The following is a 22374-nucleotide window of genomic DNA, read 5'->3' as shown; positions in this document are numbered from 1 at the left end:
GAAATGATAACTTTTCTGGAGCTCCACTTGTGTGGAAAAGGGTTAAGCAAATAGATCAGCCCCAGTATTCTGTACCTAGCTGTATCCCCACCAGGACACAGGCATGCTTCCACCTGGCTTCTTACAGTCTTGGCTTTTGAAGTTTGTGTTGTGGCTGCTTATGTCACTGCATGTTCTGCAAGAATTTCAGAGTTATCACCTTGAGACAAGAGGTGGTAGAGCTTTCACAACACCCAGCAGTTTGATTCATGTCACTCCATTTAACACTTCTGCAGTCTTTAGACCTACAACTCCACTATTCTGGGTTAATGAATTTGCAAAAGGATACAGACAGCGGCCCATTTGGACAAATCCAATTCTGCAGCCTGTGTAAAACTGCTTTGCATAAAGGATTTTAAGCTATTTCATGCTACAGTCTGATGTTTTTTTTTTCCCCTCCACCCCTTCAAGGATAATGGAAGGTTAAGTAAAGAAAATTAGAGGTGCTGGACAACTGTGCCAAGCTGGTCAAGCTCTGCTGACCTTGTTCATCAGCTGTTTCATTTTTTATTTCACTTGTACAGATAGGTCTTTAGGACACAGTCTGTCTTCTGTTACATGTATTGTACACCCTAATTCCTGTTGAGGCCTCAATGTGATCTTGCAATACTACTCCATGGGCAGTTCTTGGCAAGATGCTCCAGCTTGATTTGTTCCCTTCAGAGATCAGATAGTCCTATAGCTGAAAAGGCACTGTTCAAATATTTCAAACATACTACCAGCATTTCCCAGCATCATTTCCAAAGAACTGACTCTACATTTAAATGTTTGGCTATCTCTCAGCACTTCTGCATACCTAGATTTTTCAGCATTGTTAGTCCAGTTGATTAGACTCAAGCATCTCCTCCTAAAAAATACTTCAGCTGGAGTAATGGAACTGTTCCACATATGCAACCTTAACTTGTGGTAAATGCAAGCTAGCACAGCTTAGTCCTCTGTGGAAGAGGGCAACGTTGCCATGCTGCAAGTGGTGGCCACACACATGGGCCAAGTACTGCCATGTTGCCAGCACACAGTCACTGGTTGTGAAGTAGCAACTCAGTCATGAGAAGGAGCTATAAGACCACTGAGTTCTGTAAAGCACTGTGAAATATATAACTTGCTTTTAGGTTCAAGGGCCTTGAGTTTAAGTCAGGGCCTTGGAGCTTCCTGGAAAGAGTGCAGAGAGTTAAGCATTGGTCTGGTCTGCTCATGCTGACAGCTCTGGAGAAGACTAAGCCTTGCAAGACTTGTCGTTTCAAAAGCCTTAGGACACTATGCACCCTGTCAAACATGGGTGTACGTGTGCCAAGGGCACACAACATTGACTGACTGTCCCTTGCAGTCCAACCTCAGCTGTAGAAAACCAGAAAATGTTTATCAATAGAGTTCCTATCTTCTTGTAAGCAGTTTCTTCCTCACCCCATCATGGCCACTCGTTGTGATAAGATTTTCCGTTCTTCTTCCTTTCCTTTCGCTCCTTCTGCAGCCGTTCTAGCTCAGCTTCATACATCATCTCCTGAATCAGGTACTTCTCTCTCCTCATCCGATCTCTCAGATCCTTTGGGAGATCTGGGATTAAGTAGGATATCAGGTGCTTTATGCAAAAGACAAGGTGCTGTAAACACAACAACGAGAAACACAATGAAAATTTTAAAAGCTTAGGAAGAAAATAAGTGTTTTCCTTATCTCCTGCAAGCACTCTCCTTCCAACTCACAAAAGAAGGTTCTGTGATACAAATAAATCCACTACCAAATTTGAAGAAACCAAATCCAGGACCCTTTTCTCCCACAAAACTCCAGCCAAAGTCAAGATGTGCATGGATTGCAGCCAAGGTTCTGGGCAGCTCGGGTTAGATTAGGACTCAAATGTGATCACAGCAAAAGTTATGCCCTCTCTGCTCAAATCCCTGAAGTTATGATTTGCTGTAAGGTTGTCTGGGCAGGGTATGGTATTAATGGATTGCTCTGCAGGAACAGGAGGATCAAATGATGCAACGCTTTCCTGTTGCCAGAAAACCCTTGCACCGATATTGGAACCAGTGAATTTCCTATGCAAAATGAAAGATTTTTTTCCCCCCCTTAAGCTCTGTCTCTCACGCTGCCATTTACGAAACATCACAATTAAATGCAAACTAAGCATGCCACAGCAAAGCTTGAGTGTGATGGGGCAGGATTTTTTGTCTTTGTTTCATCAAAGATGCTGCTTGGAGATTTACTCACTCCAATTAAAAGGAGGAGCAGAAAAACAGGAAAAAAACTCCACCTCAGAAAGGACACTCGTTCTAGACTGGAAAAATAAAAGACTCACAGATGGCATCACATTGGAAAGGACCCTCAAAGGTCATCTTGTCCAACCCCACTACAGTTAGCAGGTTGCTCAGGGCCCTATAAAGTCTGATCTTGAATGTCTCCAGGGATGGGGCCTCAACCACATCTCTGGGCAACCTGTTCCAGTATTTCACTACTCCTATTGTAAGGAACTTCCCCCTTTTGCCCAGCCTAAATCTACCCTGCTCGTTTCAAACCACTGCCTCTTGTCCTATTGCTACAAGCCCTTCCAAACAGCTCCTTCTCCAGCCTTCCTGTAGGTCCCCCTCAGGTATTTAAATGTAGTTATAATGTAGGTCTTCCAAAAACCTTCTCTTCTCCAGGCTGAGAATTCTTTCAGCCTGTCTTCATAGGAGAGGTGCTCCAGCCCTCTGATCATCTTTGTGGCCCTTCCCTGGGAACCCCAGTTCTCTCAGCCATTCTTCATAAGACTTATTCTCTAGACCCTTCAGCAGCTCAGAATATCAGACCTCAGAAAGTAAATAAAACTTCATTTATTTCTCCTCTCTGCAAGTCACTCTTAGGGTTCTCCAAGTGCTGCATTCCCCTTTTTGTCAGAACCTAAACACCTGTGACTGTTGAGAAAACAGACCTGAGAACAGGGAGCACAATATAAACCAGCAGAAACAAAACACAGCTGCCATCGTAGATCACCCCAATGAAAAGCTTCAAAGATTTGTTTCTCTTTTTTTTGTTGTTTTTGGTTTTGCCACCTGAGTGGTCACTGACCTCAAAGACAATGATGAATGCCAGCCGTGCTGCTAAGACGTGCCAGAACTGCAGCGTGTAACCGTAGGGCACTGGGGAGTGGGGAGGGTCCCGGTAGTCCCTGTACCTGAAAGACAAGCAGAGTTGTGGTAGTCAACAAGCTCCTGCCCTGCTGCCTGGAAGGAAGGCAAAACCAAACCTCAGCTGCTCTTGATTCTTGCCCACACTAGTGGTGTTTTTCAGATCAGGTGCATGCTTTTGAAGGGAGTGTCCTGATCACCTCCACTTACCATGGTTTGGACGAGCAAACTCACCCAGATGAGTTTACTTTCAGATGAAACCCAATGGTAATATACACTCCACAAGTGTGCTTTGTGCTCCAGCTGCTGCCTGTATGAAGTGAAACTGGTGAAAGAAATTCAGAGGATGTTTGGTGCACAGCACTTTCACAGAGAACAACAGAACCATGGAATGGTAGGAGTTAGAAAGGACCTTTGAAGGTCATCTAGTCCAAACCTCCTGCTAGAGTAAATCACACAGGAACACATCCAGGTGGGTTTTGAATGCTTCTAGAGACAGAAACTCCATAACCTGAAGATTCACCTTCTTAGACTTCAGAAGGTGCTGCACAAAATGAAATAAACTGTCTTTACATTCAAGTCAGCAACAAACCTCTGTTAAACTGCAATACCTCTGGTGCAAGTTCTTGAAACTGAGATGATCTCTTCTGCAAGCAGCATTCTGACTTTATAGCTCAGGATCTTTTATGACACCCTAAGCATCCTGCACACAGAAGTCTCTGGACCAAGTCCCAAGTCAGTAGAGTAGGTCTCCATTTTTTTCTTTGCTAGGAACCAAGTGCTACACAAGAAGCAGCGAGGAAACCTTTTAGAACCAACCAGAACAGCATCTGCCTGGGTTCCAGATGAGCAGAAGTTAACTGAATGTTGCCACTGTTTTTTTTTTTTTTGTTTGTTTGTTTGTTTGTTTTCAGACAGATTGCTTGCCTGGAAAAATGCCTCCACTGCTGCACAGCAGAACACAATGGTTCTTTACTTTGCTATCAATACCTGGCTTGAAGTACAATTAACATGACTGATGCTGGAGCTGAGCTCGGGTGGCTTAAGTAGCTGATAATCTCAGCTAAAGAAAGATGTTCATTTTCTTTCAAGGATAGATATACATAACAATTCAGTATTCCCCCCCAAAGAACAGATTTCTCTTCTGGAGATTTATGGCACCAGCTTTAACACTGTTCTGTTTATGGGCTATTGAGGCGACATCATTATTGATGGGATTTCCACCGCTGGCTTTCGTTAGCAGCAACCTCATGTTTGAAATTGGGGAATAAAGGTATTGAAGAGAAGGAAGAGAATGAATCAGCATGACAAAGGATTATTAAATGGTGCTATGGCAAACAATGTGGAATGGAGTATTCTGCTTCACAGAATATTGTTATCTATGGATTCAATGTTGGGATGTTCTTTCAAACAAATTGCAAATCTCAGACATGAGCTAGTTAAACCAAAGCATTAGTGCCAAATCCCCCCTCTAGTTCATTACCCTACACCACTCAAACTCTTCATAAAAATTCCACAAGATCACAAATTATCACAGATGTTTGGTGCATCACAGGGTATCTTTTGTTCTTTAGGCACACATGAAGGCATATTTTAACTCTTCACAGTAAAAAATATCAGGGCTAAGTGTATCTGCAGTTTCTAGGACTCGTGCTTGTAAACCAGTGTCACAACAACAAAAGGTATTATATTGGCTGTTCGGTATTTTAGGTTGGGAAGCTGTTTAAGACTTTTATGTAGGTGCCCAATTCTTTGGACTGTTAAAATCAATCTGCTGCTACAGATTAGTCTCAGATTGCTGTTTCTCTAATCTGTCAGGTGAGGACAAAGACACAGATAATTAACTGCTGATTCAATTTTGATTCAAACCACAAGTATGTGATTATTGCTGAGAATTATACCTGTAAGCAGTGACATAAACATTTTAACCATTCAACAATCAGGAAGTGCTGGAGTGGAGGTTTTGTAAAGGTGGTTTACCACAGACCCTCTTTATGCCTGGCAGACCTGTGAAATAACTCAGTGCGGTCACATTTGGGCAACCTTGAGTCCCTCATGCATGTGCTGTGATCTAATTTCTATTTCATCTCACTGCTCACCTATCAAGTCACCTATTATTGGCTCGTTGATACCATATTTCTCCATGATGTTTGTGTCTGTTTCAAGCCATGGCACCAGAGAAATCCTCTATCAGGAACACCTGCCAGCTACCCACTTTTCAGCTTCTCCTTTATCTAAGGAGAGAATCGTGCAGTAAGAGCCAAGCAGTACCACAAGCATGTCCCTGAACAACACATTTAATTCCTTCCATTACTGAAAATTAGTTGCAACCCCAAATTCACCACAATGCTTCTCCCCTGCAATGCCTTAAAGCAAAGTGGTATTTCGACCAGGTGCTTACCTGCAATATTTTAACGGGGAACCAGAGAATTCACTTCCATTTGATGTTGGCTCCGAACGGTTCTCAAAGTCAGACACCAGAAACACTGACAAACTGGCATTAACATAGCCAACCATACACCTAGAGGGGAAAAAAATCCTGCAGTCAGAACACTGCAAGGTTTTTCTATTAACTGTTGTACCCAGGAGGATGCTCTCTGGGTGTCATGTCTTAAGCTCGAGGTGAGGAGAAAGTTCTTCACAGAAAGAGTAATTGGCCATGGAATGTGCTGCCCAGGGAGGTGGTGGAGCCACTATCCCTGGAGGTGTTCAAAAAAAGATTGGATGTGGCACTTGGAGCCATGGTTTAGTTGTCAGGAGGTGTTAGGTATTAGGTTGGACTTGATCTCTGAGGTCTTTTCCAACCTGGTTGATTCTGTGGTTCTGTGAAATCCACAATATAACTCTGATGCTTATTAGTACTCGAAAGGGATGTTGAGGCAATACAAAAGAAATGCTCAAGTAGGTCAGAGGGACAACAAAAGTAAAGCAATGGTAGATTTCTATGGAAGAGGGAATGGTGAAGTCTGGGACTGGTTGTTTTTGAAAAGAAAAGTCACCTAAAACGTGACAGAATAGAGGCAAAGAAAATAACAAGTAGCATGAGGAAGATAATCAGCATATTCCCACTGTTACCCTCATGGTACTAGCACAAAGGGACATTAAATCAGACGGAAAGGCAGCACACCTAAAACAGCCTTTTACATAGTGTCCAGTTAGAGGAATTCAGTACTTAAAGACCCCAAGGAGGATGAGCACTTGGAGGATCAGGCAGAATTTGGAGAACACCAAGTGGGATAATATATGGTGCCTGACCAAGTGCTGTGGGAGTCATGAGAAGGTTCAAGTTTTGGGTTAAGGCTGAGGAGAGATATCACAGAATCAGCTAGGTTGGAAAAGACTTTTGAGATCATCAAGCCCAACCCATTACCTAACACCAGCCAATCAACTAAGCCATGGCACTAAGTCTTTTTAAAAACACTTTCAAGGATGGTGACCCCACCAGCTCCCCAGGCAGCCCATTCCAATGGCAAATCACTCTTTCTCTGAAGAATTCTTTCCTAACATCCAGCCCAAACCTCCCCTGGCACAGCTTGAGACTGTGTCCTCTCATTCTGTCACTGGTTGCCTGGGAGAAGAGACCAACCCTCACCTGTCTACAACCTCCCTTCAGGTAGCTGTAGAGAGCAGTAAGGTCTCCCCTGAGCCTCCTCTTCTCCAGGCTAAACACCCCCAGCTCCCTCAGCCACTCCTCATAGGGCTTGTGCTCCAGACCCCTACCCAGCCTTGTTGCCCTTCTTCTCTGGACAGGTTTGAGCATCTCAACATCTTTCTCAAATTGAGTGGCCCCAAACTGGACACAGTCCTCAAGGCAAGACTCTTGTGCTGTTCCCTCTGCACTGCCCAAGCACAGGTAAGTCTGGGCACAGTGCTCAGCACGGTGCAGAGAATAATGCACAGTAAGGTTCAGGTTTGTTTGCTTTGTTTATTTTAAACTATGGGTTGTGTGGTCTCTGAGAAACTACATTTAAACACCATCTGCCTTTGTCTCCAAATCTCCATACTGATTGGATTTGAAACTTGATTTAATTACAATACTTTCCTGGTATCACTGGGTGTTCTATGGTTCTAATATGCACAGATGTTTTTGCAAAATAAAAAAGCACCTCTCTCATCAAAGTTATTCAGCAGCAGATGTTCTTGACTCCTCAATTTGAGACAATTCAACATTTCTGTGGATTTTGTAACAGCTTCCTGCTTTTTATAACAGTATTTATTAACAATAAAATCCAGAATGTTGATGCCAATAGTTTTTATCCAAGTTGGCTACTTCAAAGGATTTCTATCTGATGGTTTTATCTAGAAATCCACTCAGGAAAGCAGTAGAAGTGTGACAACACTGTACAAGAGGTTTGTGAAAAGGGAAGAGCTTCCTCTGTGAGCCAAGCTACTTCCCCTATGCAGAATTAGTTTAAAAGCCAATAAATCATATCTGAGTTGTCATAAAAATGTCTGAAGGTGTTGATTTTTCATGTCCTGAGAAAATCAGCAGCAAGGAAAGTTGCTGACAGTGTCCTAGGGATCTTCCTAACGGCCCAAGCAGAGGCACAGGGTCGGGAAAGGCTGGCACCACACCAAGCACTTTACCCATGAAGGGACTTTAAAGCTTCATCAAAACAAATGGAACATCTCCCCTGGCACTGACTAAAATGCCAAACTCCTTGCAGGACAACTTAGCAGCACTGCTAATCAGGAGCTGCTGTACCAGCTGCCCTTCTTCTGTCAGTATGGTTAAACAGTACTGACAACCAAGAGACTGCAAAAAGGCAGCAACAGAAGAACTCACCTTCTGGAGCAGGGAATAAAAATCAATCTGCCATATGTCCAGCAGCAGAATGTAAGCTCTCTATCACTGTCTACTCTTCAGCTTGGCTGCCTCTGAACACTAGTGTCTTTGCTAATAATGCTGCTAGGAGATCATTTGCAAACTCTGTTCAGCTGGATTGATTCAATGACCTTCCCCGAGTCCAACAGCCTGGACTGAACAAGTTGTGTAGCAGCTCACTGGTGGTGTGCAAACAGTAATATAATCTCAGTGTTTAGTAACACTGAAAGAAAATCCACTTAGGCAGCAAGCAATCAGCTCACAAATGTCTCCTGAAAGATTTAATCTAGGGACTCCAGTTTTAGAAGAAAAACAAATTACTTTCCTCTGTAAGTATATCTTGATTTATTAGTTGGGAATTGTTAGACACTACTTTGTTTTTGGGGTTTTTTTGTTTTTTGTTTTTTTTTTTGAGCAATACATGCTGACTACTATATCAGGGGAAAAAAACCCAACCCTAGTGAGTAAGTTTAAAATGCTCATTAAATCCGTAGCTGATAAATATCAACATTGACTTCAGACTGAAAAGAGGGTTGTATATTGATGTGCACCAGCTGGGAAGTGCAGCTTGTGCAGCTTCCTGATGCACACACCACCTCTCTGTAGCAGTTTTCCATGTTTTCCTTCAATTAATGTCATAAATTACAGTCACTCATGTTCTGTGAATATGCAAAGCATCGATATCTATGGCTGAGCACTTGCAGTAAGTGTTACCTAAGCACAAACATCAAATTTTGGTTAGTGGAATCAGAACATATACAGACACTGCTGCAGCTGTTCCTGTAGTAAAGTGATTGTTCATGCACCAACCCCCCCCCCAAAAGCTTACTTTTGTCCAGCTTCTCCTTGGCCAGCACAAGGTCCATATTTGTAAGCATAAACAAGGCGAGGGATGAAATCTGATGTCACAGCTATAACAAATGCATTTGTGATAACAGAAAGAATTCCAATGCCTTCCAAGATCCCATACCAGATTCCTGTTCAACAAGGCAAGTATGTTAACTTGAAGAAAAACAGAACCAAAGAGCCTGAGACACTGCATGCTCTGAAGCAGTTGTCCACACCGCTCAAGGTCTCTTTATGTAGTTTCTATCTGAGAGTCACTTGAATAAAAGTAACTTTTCTTACTGAACAGCAGGACCTCTGTGGACCAGCTTTCTGTTTCCACTGGGTGAGAGTTTTGTTTATCCTTCAAGCAATTTCAAGAAAGCCACAAAAATGCTCATGGAGGCCATGTGTTCACCATCACATAACCTTATAGTGGCCTTCCAGTACCTGAATGGGGTCTACAAGAGACCTAAGGAGGGACTTTTTTTACAAGGGCTTGTAGTGATAGGATGAGAGGGAATGGATTGAAGCTTGAGGAGGGCAGATTTAGACTGGGTATCAGAAATTCTTTACTGAGAGGGTGGTGAGACACTGGAACAGGTTGCCCAAGGATGCCCCTCTCTGCAAGTGTTCAGGGCCAGGCTGGATGAGGCTTTGAGCAACCTGGTCTAGTGGAAGGTGTCCCTGACCATGATCTCTAAGGTCCCTTCCAACCTGAGCCATTCTATGTGGGCACTTTTAAGAAACACTCTACAGCCTCCCTGCCTATGATGATGACTATCCAGCCTTTAAGGAGGGTCTCCAGGGCAACAGATCATGCAGTCCCTGATCTGTCTGTCACAGGGTCCTTGGTGTAACTCACACACATCTGGGCAGCACGTAGCTCTCACCATCAAATCTTCTTGCCTTGCTAATGCTGCACAATGGCACATAGCCCCCAGGCATCACCCGGGATTTTTGGCCCATCCTCAACTGTCTGACAGATTTTGTGGTACAGGGACACCCCATGTCATGTCAGGGACACCTTCTGTCATGAGGATCATCACAGAGCACCACATCACAGGAAGGTAAGACATTACTTGATTTTAATGAGGCATCAAGCTGCTCCTGAAACCTTTGCTGTACAGGGAGTGAATGCAACTTATTTTAAGAAATCACCTCTGAATCAAGCTGAAACAAAAAATATCTATTTTTCTGTGCATGTTCTGTACTGGCTGATGTCCAGGCTTGCACCTAAATCCATAGATCCACACTGTTCACAAACAAAGCTATGCTCAGACACAGATTTTAGGTACATGGTAGACCATTCTGACAGCACTAAGCCTGAGCTTCTGCTAATTTATGATGTGGGCATGAATTTTTTGCAATGCAGATGGGTGTTAAGGTATCCTATCGACCCCTCCAAAGACACCAGGGATTCAGCATTGGGCAGATGGTTTTGTTTTACAGAGCCCTTCTTAAAGGTGTTCTGCTTCTGCACACTGCAAGGACAGAAGAGATTTATAGTCAAAAATACATTCAGAAAGGCCTTGTGTGGCTGGGTGAACTCACAATCATGTGAACCCTGGGTTTAACAATGCAGGTCTGCCTCACCAAGGGCAAGTTGTCTCTTGGATCTAGATCTAGACCCACCCTGTCTGACTGAGGAAGGACCTAGTGGGCATAGTCTCTGAGTCACAGGGGAGCTTGGTTTTGGCCAGGCAACTATAAAACACAGGTCCCTTACAGGATGGTGCCTGCTTTAACTTGACTTTCATGTTTCAGCTGCTCTGCCTGGTTGTTAGATTCAAACCCGAGCAGCGATGTGCTCACACGGTGTGTCTGCCACAGGGGAAAACTTGCAGAGAACACTGATCACTCCATTAAAATATCCTGGTTGTTAAGTCACCCAGAAAATCACTAAAAGGCATCTTCCAATACAGACTACTAACTGCCCAAGTAGACTGGCATTAGATGCCTGAAGTTTTATTTGAACAATTAAATTGTGTTTTGTTAGTAAGGAAAGTGACTGAAAATACCTCACTCTGCTCTTACTTGAAGTGATCAAGGCTTTGCCTTAAAAAGAACACACACACATAACAGACACAGATGCAAAGAGCTCACCTATATCTTTGGCTCTTGAAGCTAAAGGTCTTCTCCACTGGGTAACAAATTTGTATGCATCAAGCCGAATTTCAATGATATTGTTAAGTAAGGCCAGAAGTGGGGCCAGTGGAAAAGCTGCCACAAAAATGGTTGTGAATCCAAACTGGAGAACTGGGAAAGGAAAACCAAGAAAAGGTTACAGTATAACTATTGAGATCTAATTTCAAAGTCTAAGATCATACATGCATGCAAACATTATGTATAAATATACAAACATTTCTTCTTATGCTGCCTAGTAATGTTTCTGCAGCAACTCCTTGCCAGCAAGAATGACAGGAACAAATGCAGAACTGTTCCTAGGATGACATCACCAGTTCCCTCAGCTATACTCCTAGGACTTGTGTTCAATACCCTTCACCAGCCTAGCTGCTCTCCTTTGGATGTGCTCCAGCACCTCAATGTCCTTCTCTTAGTGAGGGCCCAGAAATGAACCCAGTACTTGAGGTGTGTCCTCACCAATGCCAAGTAGAGGGGGACAATCACATCCCCAGAGCTGTTAGTTCTGTGGTTCCATGTGCTCCAGAGGTAGAATCAATCACAGAATGGTCTGGTTTGGAAGGGACCTCCAAAGGTCATCTAGCCCAACCCCCTCTGCAGTAAGCAGCCATGGAATCACAGAGTCATAGAATCTTAAAATGGTCTGAGCTGGAAGGGACCTCCAAAGGTCATCTAGTCCAACCCCCTCTGCAGTAAGCACCCATGGAATCGCAGAGTCATAGAATCTTAGAATGGTCTGGGTTGGAAGGGACCTCCAAAGGTTATCCAGTCCAACCCCCTCTGCAGTAAGCAGTCACAGAGTCATAAAGTCATAGAACATAGCACTGATGCTGTGGTCTGGAGCACAGCCCTGTGAGGGGCGGCTGAGGGAGCTGGGGCTGTTTAGCCTGGAGAAGAGGAGGCTCAGGGGTGACCTCACTACTCTCTACAACTACCTGAAGGGAGGTTGTAGCCAGGTGGGGACTGATCTCTTCTCCCAGGCAACCAGTGACGGAGTGAGAGGACACAGTCTCAAGCTGTGCCAGAGGAGGTTTAGGCTGGATGTTAGGAAGAAGTTCTTCCCAGAAAGGTAGATTGCCCATTGGAATGGGCTGCCCAGGGAGGTGGTGGAGTCACCACCCCTGAAAGTGTTCAAAATAAGCCTAGATGAGGCACTTAGTGCCATGGTTTAGTTGATTAGATGGTGTTGGGTGATAAGTTGGACTTGATGATCTCAAAGGTCTTTTCCAACCTGGTTAATTCTGTGATTTAGATTTTGAAATTTGGATCAAAATTTGGAGGTAGACAAACTGTGTATTTAGAAAGGGGCATTTTTATTCCAGCATCAACAAGGATCTCTCGATGCCTGCAAATATGAGGGCTGAAAACATTGCTTTCTTAACACAGATGGGCAGCAGTTTGAAACCTTGTGTAAGTTGCTAGAGGTGGGCTTTCACACTGCTGAATTTCCCACGAATTTTAAAAAAAATTGTGTGAGGGAGAAAAGACAAAAAAAGTAGTCATGACATATGCAGTCACATAGTGCAAAGGTGCTTGCTCTTTAACATTTCTTGGAGCAGTTCTCTTCCCCTTTTCTCTGGACAGAGCAATGCCTTTTGGCAGCAATCTACTTTTTTAAGTGTGGCTTAGTAAATGATGGCAAATTCGGAACATAAAGAAGCATGCAGGTCTGTGCCACACAGTTAAAAATTAAAAGCCCAAGGGAATTTCCTTCAAAAACCAACAGCAAAGTGCCTCAGAAATGTATGCAGTCAAAGAGGTGGGTTCTGGTTTGGAAAACAGCCTTCTCCACACAAAGTGAGAATGAGAAGGGTTTCATAGATGCAAAGATAGCAAACCAGCAGCAACTGGTTTGGTTGGTTCTTACAAACTCACTTCCATTCCATCTCACATCTGACCCATGAGAATGAAAACCATTCCACAGCCTCTGTAGCTCCATATAGTAATAATTTAAAGAGTACAGCAGCCCACATCAACAAAAAAAGCAACACCATCAAAATCTAGTGAAAGAGAGAGAAGTAAGGTCAGTAACATACTCATCTCTAGGTATTCATCAAAGAGTCCATAAGCATTCATAGGCTGCAGGTTGTAGTCCTTTTCCCACTGTGGGAAGCTTGCTTTACTCTGTGTGCCATACTCTTGTCGTAGTTTCCTCCTGGTCCACCAGTTTTGAATTAGCCTACATTTTTTTTTCCAAATCAAGTGAAAAAAAGAAGATAAATAATATTAGTGGCTACTTATCATAGTGTTGGACAACATAAATTGCAAAATTAATTTCCCAATGCACAGGAAAACAGATCCTCAGCAATACATGTGGCTGATGGCATGACATAGGAGGTATGAAAGCAGATGTGGATGATGAGCCCTAATCCAGGCCTAGATGTTGTCACAATGGTGGAGGGATTTCAACACCTTTATTTATTTACCTTCTTTTTCCTCCACACAGAATGCCAAGTCACTTCAGGCTCTGTTTATATGGCAGAATGCAACTCTGTGTGGAGTTAGTTGAGCTCTGAGAAATCAGTAAATAGAATGCTAATGCTTGCTTGATCTTCCCCTCAAGAAACAGGGGAGCTATGCTAGATTTCAGGGACAAGATCTTGGTCCTGAAGAAACACAGTAGTGTGTAAGGCACTGAACCAGAAGAGAAATGAGTGCTCACATCTGAAATAAACACCCTTGCCTCTCTAGGTCAGGGAGTTGCACTGGCTTGGCCAACAAAGAACATAGGGAGGTTTAGACTGGATATTAGGAAATATTTCTTCACTGAGAGGGTTCTCAAACATTGGAATGGTCTGCCCTGGGTAGTGGGTGAGTCAACAACCCTGCAGGAAGGACCTGACAGTGAGGGATATGATTAAGTGTTGACCCTTCAGTGCTGGGTTGAGGGTTGCACAGGATGACCTTTGAGGTCTTTTCCAACCAGATATATCCTGTGATTCTGTGAGTTGCAATTAGTACAGATTGTGAGGGGAAAAGAAGCCATGACAGAGATTTTCTCCAAAGTTGTGGTTGGACCCTTTCTCTGACTGTGTTTCGCTTCTTTGCCTTCAGGGTGGCCTGGTTTGGTCTCTCATCAGAGGAAGCTGAGGCATCCCCCATTGTTTTGACTGTGTGTTTTGTACTGTGATTTTTGTTGTGACTCTAAGGAGAAAAGACTGATGTCACCTGAAGCTATTTACTCCTATGAAATCACTTGTTCTTAAACTATCACCTCCCATCTCCTTCAGCCATCTTCTTTAATCTCCTTCTTTGCTCTTTATTAGGTTCTGAAATCCCTATTAGTAGGTAACAGAAAGTTCTAATGAAGGGGCAGGGATTGGTAAGAGGATGATCAATACTGCTGCTGTTCCATCCTTCTCCAGCCTTAACAGCTGCAAAATCCTGGCAAGCAGTGAGAGCTGCAGACTTGTGAGGACAGATAGTGAGCTCTGAGCACCTTGACTGCCAGTTATTTTGTGCATTTAAATAATTTGCTCAGTTCTTGTTGCAGCCAGATGTGATCAGCACGGAGGCTGCCTGAAATCACTGCTGCAACACATTTCTGCAGTTCAGGGGCTGAACTCTGCAGCAGCTCTGCTGTGGATCCTGCAGCAAAGCAAATCCCTCTGAACTCTGCAAGGGCAAACTTTCTGACAATGTCAGCTCTCTCTAATATTTTCACACTTGCTGATTTCCCTTGATGACCTGCCACACTGTCTCCAGCATCAACTGTCTATATTAATCATACATACTCATTAAATACTAAAAATACTGAATATGCTCATTAAGTACTAATCTGTAAGAAATGAACCAATAGGGAATGAATACTCATCAACCTTTTTAGCTAGGGCAGAGCTCCATAATACCCTGAAGATCACTTGGGGAACTTGTCTACATAGCAGTCAGTGGGTTTTTTCTGTCTCTGAGAGTGTATATTCCAGTAGTGCATTTTTTCCATCTCTCCCCCCCCCCCCCCAGCATATTTTATTGCCCACCAAAGAGAAATCCAATTTAGAACTTACCGGCATGCCTAAAAAAATGATACATAAAATATTTCCTTCCTACAGCTATTTTTGAAGGAGTTTCAAAACACGGAATACAGTTTAGTGAAATTAAGTGCTTCCCATATCTTATGTATTTGTTAATATTCATATTACAGGTTGATTTCTGCAAACTAGGTAATGAAAAAAAATAAAAACCCAAACCACCCCAATGAAATACCATCTATCTCTACACATCTGTGAATCTGTCTTAAGAATTCTCTATCCTAGGGGGAATGTTCTGTTGCAATGAGTACTTCATTTTATGTAACTGGTCAGAAGGCAAGCATAAAGTTAGCCTTTTTCTGTGACCTCTGGTGGATTTATATTTACTTACGGGTAGCCCAGTTCCATGAAATTATTCCAGGTCTGCTTTAACACCATTATAATACCCATCTGCATACAGAGATCAATAAGGCATCCACTAGGGTGGCACTAGAGAAAGGAAGAAACAAAAGCTGAAGCAGCAGTGATGCTGAATTTTAAAAGCATTTCTGGAAGACTAGTGTGGTGGGTTGAAACTCAAACTACCACAACTGGAAATGGATATTAAAGTAATTTACTTAAAGGAAATTAAATGCCATTTGGAAGCCCCCCCTAAGCTCACAGGAACATATGAAACTCTATCATATCATCAAGATTTTTTAAGCCTGTCCTCTAATTCTCTGCAGAGATCAAAATGAGCTGAAAACAATGCAGTGTTGTGCAGCTGAGGGTGGGACAGAGGCAGAGGCTACCAAGTTTCTCTGATGATTTCCATAGTTTTTGGGGATGTTGACTTTACTGATACAGAGAATGAAGAGAAAATTCCTCCTGGCTGAACAGACAATTTATGCCTAGAGGATAGACCTAATGCTGCTTATTGAGTACTATTTGATACATATGACTGAGTGGACCATGCAGATCTTTTATCTCCTTGAAGAACTAAAAATCTCTGTCAAAAACCAGTTTCTAATGACTCTTGCTGAATGCTTGCCCACTTTAGCAGTGGCTCCTGACCTTGAAGAAGTGGTACAGCTTTTGGGAGAAACACTCAGCTAGTATAATTTTTTTTTTTTGTCTAGTATTGGAAGAAACATAAAAGGACCAAAACATTTTTGCCCTCCAAAGAGCATTTTGCACAATTTACTGTGTGCATCCAAACAGTGGAGTCCAAGCTGTGTTGTTAAAACGTGGGTATTATGGGTTAGTTGAACAGATCACTGTCATAGAACTGGAAGGGTTTCTTTGCAGCTTTTAATGAGAAAAATTAGTTATGACCTGTAACAAAATGTGATATGAATTTCTTATACATACTGCATTATACAGTGCTGAGAACCTGGGTCCTGCTGAGGTTTCTCATTCAGCTTTCTTAGATTATCAGGGTCGATGATAATTATTGTTTGATTTTGTTTTGCTTTGGGCATTGTTATTAAATCGTCATGCTTCCATTCTTAGGATTCAGTCACATGAGCCAATACAACCTGAGAGAGGTAGGTGCAATATTAATGAAGAAGCAGTGATGTTAACAACCATAACATCACTAATGTATAAATTTTGGTCTGATTGTGCCTCTGGACACTGGACTACACTATATCATGTTATGAAATGTCTTATACTTCATCCAACAGATGATGAGAGGACTATTGGAGGGGTATCTAAGCAGTACACTGTCAATTAGGTTCCCAAGAAGACTTAGCACAGACATGGTCAATAAAGTCAATATTTTCTAAATTAACATTTCTTTTGTTATTAGACTTTCCCCCCCTTTTTATTTAGTGTTTCTTCCCCTGGAGAAAAAGCAAAACATTAGGGACTACTAACTGTAGTTTCCACCAGCAGCTGACCCAATATGAAACACCTCAATTTTGCACTTCCCTCCAAAGCCTGGCTCTTTTTTCCTCCCATCTCTGCTTCTACAGAGGTGAGGTTCTTTCTCTGTTCTCTGATCCTTCTGAGAGATGATTCAACCCAGTAATCTATAAGAAAAGTAATTCAGAGAGAATTACTGAAGAGTTCCCTGCTGATACAGGCTGAATTGAATGAGCTTGTCATGGTGCTGGACAAGCCAGAGCCAGTGTGAAGGAAGAAGAGGAGGCAAATTTCTGGGGGAAGGCACTAAGGAAGAGCAAAACTGTCTTCCTTTGGCAGCAGCAAGCTGCTAGGCCAGGTCAGACCCCTTCAGACTCTGAAAGGATGCTCAGTTTATTTCTGTCTGCCCATTTATAGAGTATTCTTTCACTGAATGCACAGAATTCACTACTCAAAATTAGGGTGGCTTTTTCAAATAATCCCTTCTTATTTTTGACAGTATTTGGATGCCATTTTATGAACCAAACTTTATGAACCAAAATATCTATATTTCTGGAATTGTTGGTAAATTCACGTTGGCAGTGTAAGACCTGTATTTTCCACTTGCCATTTGTCATAGGTTTGCAAAGTTGCTTCAGTTGTTCAGCTCTAAAAGCAGAAAAGAAATGATGGGATCTGAGTGTGCAAACAGCAGCCTGGAAACTAGATGATTGGTTCATGGACTGCTGCTGTTCACCTCTAATTACTTTCAAGTGGATTTTGAATTCTGAATGTATTTGCACAAAGAAAAAAAAAAAGAAAAAGAGATTGGTTCTTGAGTGACTTGCAAAGCCAACTTCTCATTGCTCTCAAATCCACTTGGTTTTCTAGACATGGAACACTATGCCAGTAGGTCTTTGAGGAAGTTTGTTCAGTTGTTTCAGTCAACTCTCAAGTACATTTTATGTGTCTGGATTTTTAAGTGAACTGTTCTAGCTCCCTGAGCAGTAATGCTAGAAAAGCTGAGAAGAATTTTTTAGAAGCCAAAAGTTGCCAGATTCATGACTGAATGATTCATTTCAAGGAGGAAATATTTCCTGTGTAAAAACGTGACTTAAGATTTGAGCCTTTTGGTAGCACTATCCAAAAGTGATGCAAGCACTGAAACTGCCAGAGCTGAAAAGGACATTATCTCTCTCTCTCTCTCTCTCTCTCCCTCTCTTCCTCTCTCCCTCTCTCCCCTCCCCCCCCCCCTCTTTATATATATCTATATATCTCAGTATCTATCAATAAATAGATGTTTTTCTAGCAGATGGTAGTGTCATTAGTGTGGAGTTAGGCAGCAAGTGAAAACCCAGTAACACTCAAACCCACCTAGACCTGCCCCTGCCTGCATTCACTGCACCTGTGGATGGTTGATAAATCAGTTAGTGAGCACTCACCTCTTCCAGTCTCCACCGGTTTATCAGCCTTAAGTAGGCACCAGGGTGTCCTGTAAATCTTTAACACAGGAATATACATCAGCTATGTTGTGTAAACAGCCTGTTCACCTCAGCAAAAGAAAGCTCACACTGCTGCTTTAACCTAGTGTCCTCTGAGCCTGATTGACTGAACTGAAAAAAAGATGTCATGCTGCAAAATGTTTTGGGGAATTCCTGGAGTAATCTTCATAGAGGACAAAGTATATTTTTATCTCAAGTTTTATTTCAATACCATATATCCTGCTGTTGGGTGTTCAGTGTACATAGAGAAGAGAGAAAGTCTGAATCAAACTCCTAATTTCAGTTTGGGAAATAGCTTTCAACTGCCAGTCAATTTCTTTACACCACAATGTGGGCTGTGATATCTACTTCTCTGAGGAATCAATTAAAATGTTTGCTTTCATTAGGAAAACCACAATTTTTTCACTATTCTCCCATGTGTTCTCCCAGAAAGATTCCCACAGCTTCCCCACATGCAAATAATCCATACTGAAGAAGAATTCTGCTCAAACTCTCTCTGACTCTTCTTTTGCTTTTAGGGGACTTGCAGAAAAAGATGTAAAAAAAAAAAAAAATTCATTTTCTGCAGGAAAAAAACCCCCAAATGATAGCTCATAATTAATTCTTACCAGTTCAAATCATATAATGGGAGCAACAAAGTATTCAGGCAGTTGGACCTATTCTGGTCTGGTCTGCTCTGGTCTGGTCTATTCTATTCTAGTCTAGACTAGTCTAATCTAGTCTATTCTAGTCTAGTCTACTCTAGTCTAGTCTAGTCTACTCTATTCCATCCTATCCTATTCTAATTCTATCCTATTCCAATTCCATTCCATCCCATCCTATCCCATTCCATTTCATCCTATTCCATCCTATCCTATCCGATCCCATCCCATCCCTTCCCACTCCACACACATGTAGTATTGTGGGACTCATCAATTCCCACTAGTGGAGTTGTTAAAAGCTAGCACTGAGCCAATGTGATGCTAGGAGATGAAAACTACATTTGTCTCTAGGCTTTAGGACGGAAAATAAAACTGCAATCTGTCCTGCTTTGCTTGTGTGGAATTTGCATTTTGAGTTGTCTGATGACATGGCCCCATATTGTTTCCCTACAGACAACTTTATTTCATCTCTCTACTTCATTTTGGGGGTGTAGACAGCAATCCTACCTTCCAAGGAAGAATGCTATATAAAAGGTAGAGCTGTTCAGATTGACAAACTGGAAAAGAAACATTTTCAGAGTGAAGCTGTTCTCCCACTCGGATTCGGTACGAGGCTGCTCTGTGAGGAAAGAGAGCAGAGTGTCAGGGCTTTGGTCAGGCTAACAATTTGCCTCTGCACAAAGGCTGCACACACCTACCAGAGCTGGCAGTGTGTTTGTAAATTAGCCTGATGATTTCAAAATGTAAGATGATGGAAGAAATTGTACCCAAAATCAGAACACAAGAAGTGAGATCGTAAAGACTTAGAAATCTCTCTTAATATCTGGATAAGGACATTCCCATCAGAGTGTAATTATGTGGTCAATATAATTGTACATTAAACATCCCTCCTAGACTTCTGTGTGCTCTTACAGGCTCAGGCTCTTGTTTCCTTTGCTGCACTCTCCTATAGTAGACAGAGCCTTGACTCTGACATTGCCAGAAAGCACCCCACTAGGAGCTCTGTGTGTGCCTTTTTCTTAGAGTTGGCATTCTGAACTGGAGCAAATCCTCCTTCCAATGCTGTTTCATGGATTTTCCCACCATGCTGGCACATAAGAATTCCACAGAGGTATCAGTGGAATACATGGCTCTCTTTCCCTGTGTCAGGGAACTCTTTAGAGAAGACTTGAGAGAAAATATTTTGCAACAGATGGGGTGTGGCAGAAGGGAAAGGGGAAGATATATTCTTCCCTTCAGGTAAGCCCTTAATCTCCATCTAAAGAGATATCAAGAGAGAAGTTAGCAAAACAACTTCTATACCAACACATCAGTACCACATCCTGGAAGTACTTTCCAGCTGGTGGCAGCCAACAGTCAAGCATTGCTGTGAACAAGAGCAATCAAAGGAGTAGTGGAGGTGCTAATGGTGATTCTGAGTAGCATAATGGTAGTGCTCAAATACTACTTCCATAGGAGCCTCCAGTAAAGTACTGGCATACAGAAACAGCAAGAATAAACTGGGTTCTCTTTAACTAGATCTGCCTTACTCATGAGGACATTTCACATAAAGACATCAACAAAACCATAAAGCAGATCACAAATTAAGAACCCTTTTAGTGCTTTGGAAATGCCTGTCAAGGAACCCAAGTTTGTGCGTGTGTGCCAGTACACAAATGCTTAGCTAATCAGGAAGAAAGAAAAGATCACGGATCTTTGATGCCAGCCCGTGGGAAGGACAAGTCTGACTTTAACAAAGGCTGCTGCAGCTGAAGCTCTGCTCATATGCCCATCAGAGACAATGGCAATGCTCTGGAGTAGCACAGACCTGAGCTCTGAAAAGGTCATGTAATTGCAGCCAGTCCCACTCTGAGTTTATTACACTGGTAAAGATCATTCAAAACAAATCAGCTACTTAAAGCCATCAGAATAAAACCCCACAAACCAGTCTGCACCAGGTCAAAGCAGCCTGACCCACTGAGTTTCCACACAAGTGCTTTTTGCACAGACTACAAGAAGCAGACTTATCTTGATGATAACCTGGCAGAAAGTAATCAAGCTTCAAGGTCTCTAGACCGTATTTTAATGTCCACAGGGTGTAAAAAGGCACAGCCTGTGCAAATTACAGACTAGAAAGACATATTTCTCAGCTATACTTTTTCCATGGATACAGGAGGGTAAAAATATTTTAAATTTACAGCATACAAATGAGGCCTCTCCCTGTAATAAACCCAACAACATAACATTCTATCTTACACAGAGATACTCTGAACATATCACCTGTGGCTTCCGAGATGTAGAAAAGCCCTGACAATAGCTCAAGTCAGCTGTGTGTTTTCTTTGAGCAGACATCTGAATCTGTCCACCTGGTCCAAAATACCTTAGTGAACATCATCAGTGTACTCAGGTTTCCAGAAACTCCAAGTAATCTCCCCAAACCATTTTTACATGTACTAGAATATGGGTCATTTCCTAGACCTTCTGGAAAAGTCTCATTTCAGGCTTCTTGATACTAAGGAGCCCTTGCCAACTGCCCTCAACCACTACATTCTCTCATCAAGATGAGGATCTCCAGAGATCCTACCTGGGCCATGGATGTGTTTAGAATCATAGAATCAACCAGGTTGGAAAAGACCTCCAAGATCATCCAGTCCAATCCATCACCCAGCCCTATCCAATCAACTGGGATCCCCGGAGACATTCAAGACCAGACTTAGTGTGACCCTGGACAGCCTGATCTAGTTGGAGATGTCCCTGCTCACTGCAGGGGGGGTTGGCCAAGATGACCTTTGAGGGTCCCTTCCAACCCAATGCAGTCTGTGAATCTATGCCTATGAGTATTAATGAGTAATAACATTGCCACTCTACTGATGGCACACACTGGTCTTAGAAAGTGTTGCCCTTACTCTGCATAAAGATCACTTTTATGGATGATCTGAAAAGAGATTACTGAACCTTAGAACATCAGTAGAGTTTAGGTGCTGGTAGAGTTGTTGAGTCACCTTGTGGTTTTTCCCTCCAGATTACTGCTCCTCTTAAAGGCATATGTTTGATTGTCAAGAAATACCTTAGTTTTAAGCTAGAATTTTGGCTTCCAGAAGAGATCCTGTGATTTCCAAGGTTGTGAGTGCTGAGCCTTTCTGAAAACTCATGCTTTCCCCCCACCCAGAGTAACAACTTGTTGAAATTCTCACAAAGTAGGGGGTTGGAACAAGGAACAAGCAGGGCAGCTGGGTGATGCCACCACTGATTGAATGATGCTAAAATTTAGATGATATGCTCCTTTGTTATAAACTTCATAAACCCATTTATTCATATAGATTGCAAATTAATTAAGGCCTTCCATATATTTATAGAGGCTAAATCCTAGCAGAGTATAGGGACCCAAAAATTGCTTACCTAAATTTGTCAGGAAAAGAGCAACCTTTTCATACAGCTGTAACAGAGAAGAAACAGCCTCTTAGAAATGTGATCAGCTCAAAAACACAGAACTGCTTTTTTAGGTGGATTAACTGCTCATACACCTCC

At 42.4% G+C, this 22374-nt stretch overlaps 1 protein-coding gene across 2 annotated transcripts in view; it reads right to left on the bottom strand.

Moving 5' to 3' along the window:
• Window positions 1-1444: 1444 nt before the first annotated feature.
• Window positions 1445-22374, bottom strand: part of ANO4 (anoctamin 4) — a 105371-nt gene continuing 84441 nt past the window's right edge. For both annotated transcript variants that reach the window (XM_054386471.1, XM_054386472.1), the window contains 10 exons: window positions 22246-22282; window positions 19375-19486; window positions 18167-18224; window positions 15292-15389; window positions 12969-13111; window positions 10894-11046; window positions 8792-8939; window positions 5539-5658; window positions 3079-3184; window positions 1445-1636 (listed from right to left, as the gene is read on the bottom strand). In XM_054386471.1, coding sequence (XP_054242446.1) covers window positions 1445-1636; window positions 3079-3184; window positions 5539-5658; window positions 8792-8939; window positions 10894-11046; window positions 12969-13111; window positions 15292-15389; window positions 18167-18224; window positions 19375-19486; window positions 22246-22282 — 1167 coding nt within the window. The remainder of the gene's footprint in view (window positions 1637-3078; window positions 3185-5538; window positions 5659-8791; window positions 8940-10893; window positions 11047-12968; window positions 13112-15291; window positions 15390-18166; window positions 18225-19374; window positions 19487-22245; window positions 22283-22374) is intronic.

The sequence above is a fragment of the Indicator indicator genome, chromosome 14 (genome assembly GCF_027791375.1).
Source record: "Indicator indicator isolate 239-I01 chromosome 14, UM_Iind_1.1, whole genome shotgun sequence".
Lineage (NCBI taxonomy): Eukaryota > Metazoa > Chordata > Aves > Piciformes > Indicatoridae > Indicator > Indicator indicator.
The sequence above is the reverse complement of the archived record's forward strand: the minus strand, read 5'-3'. Positions and strand labels throughout refer to the sequence as shown.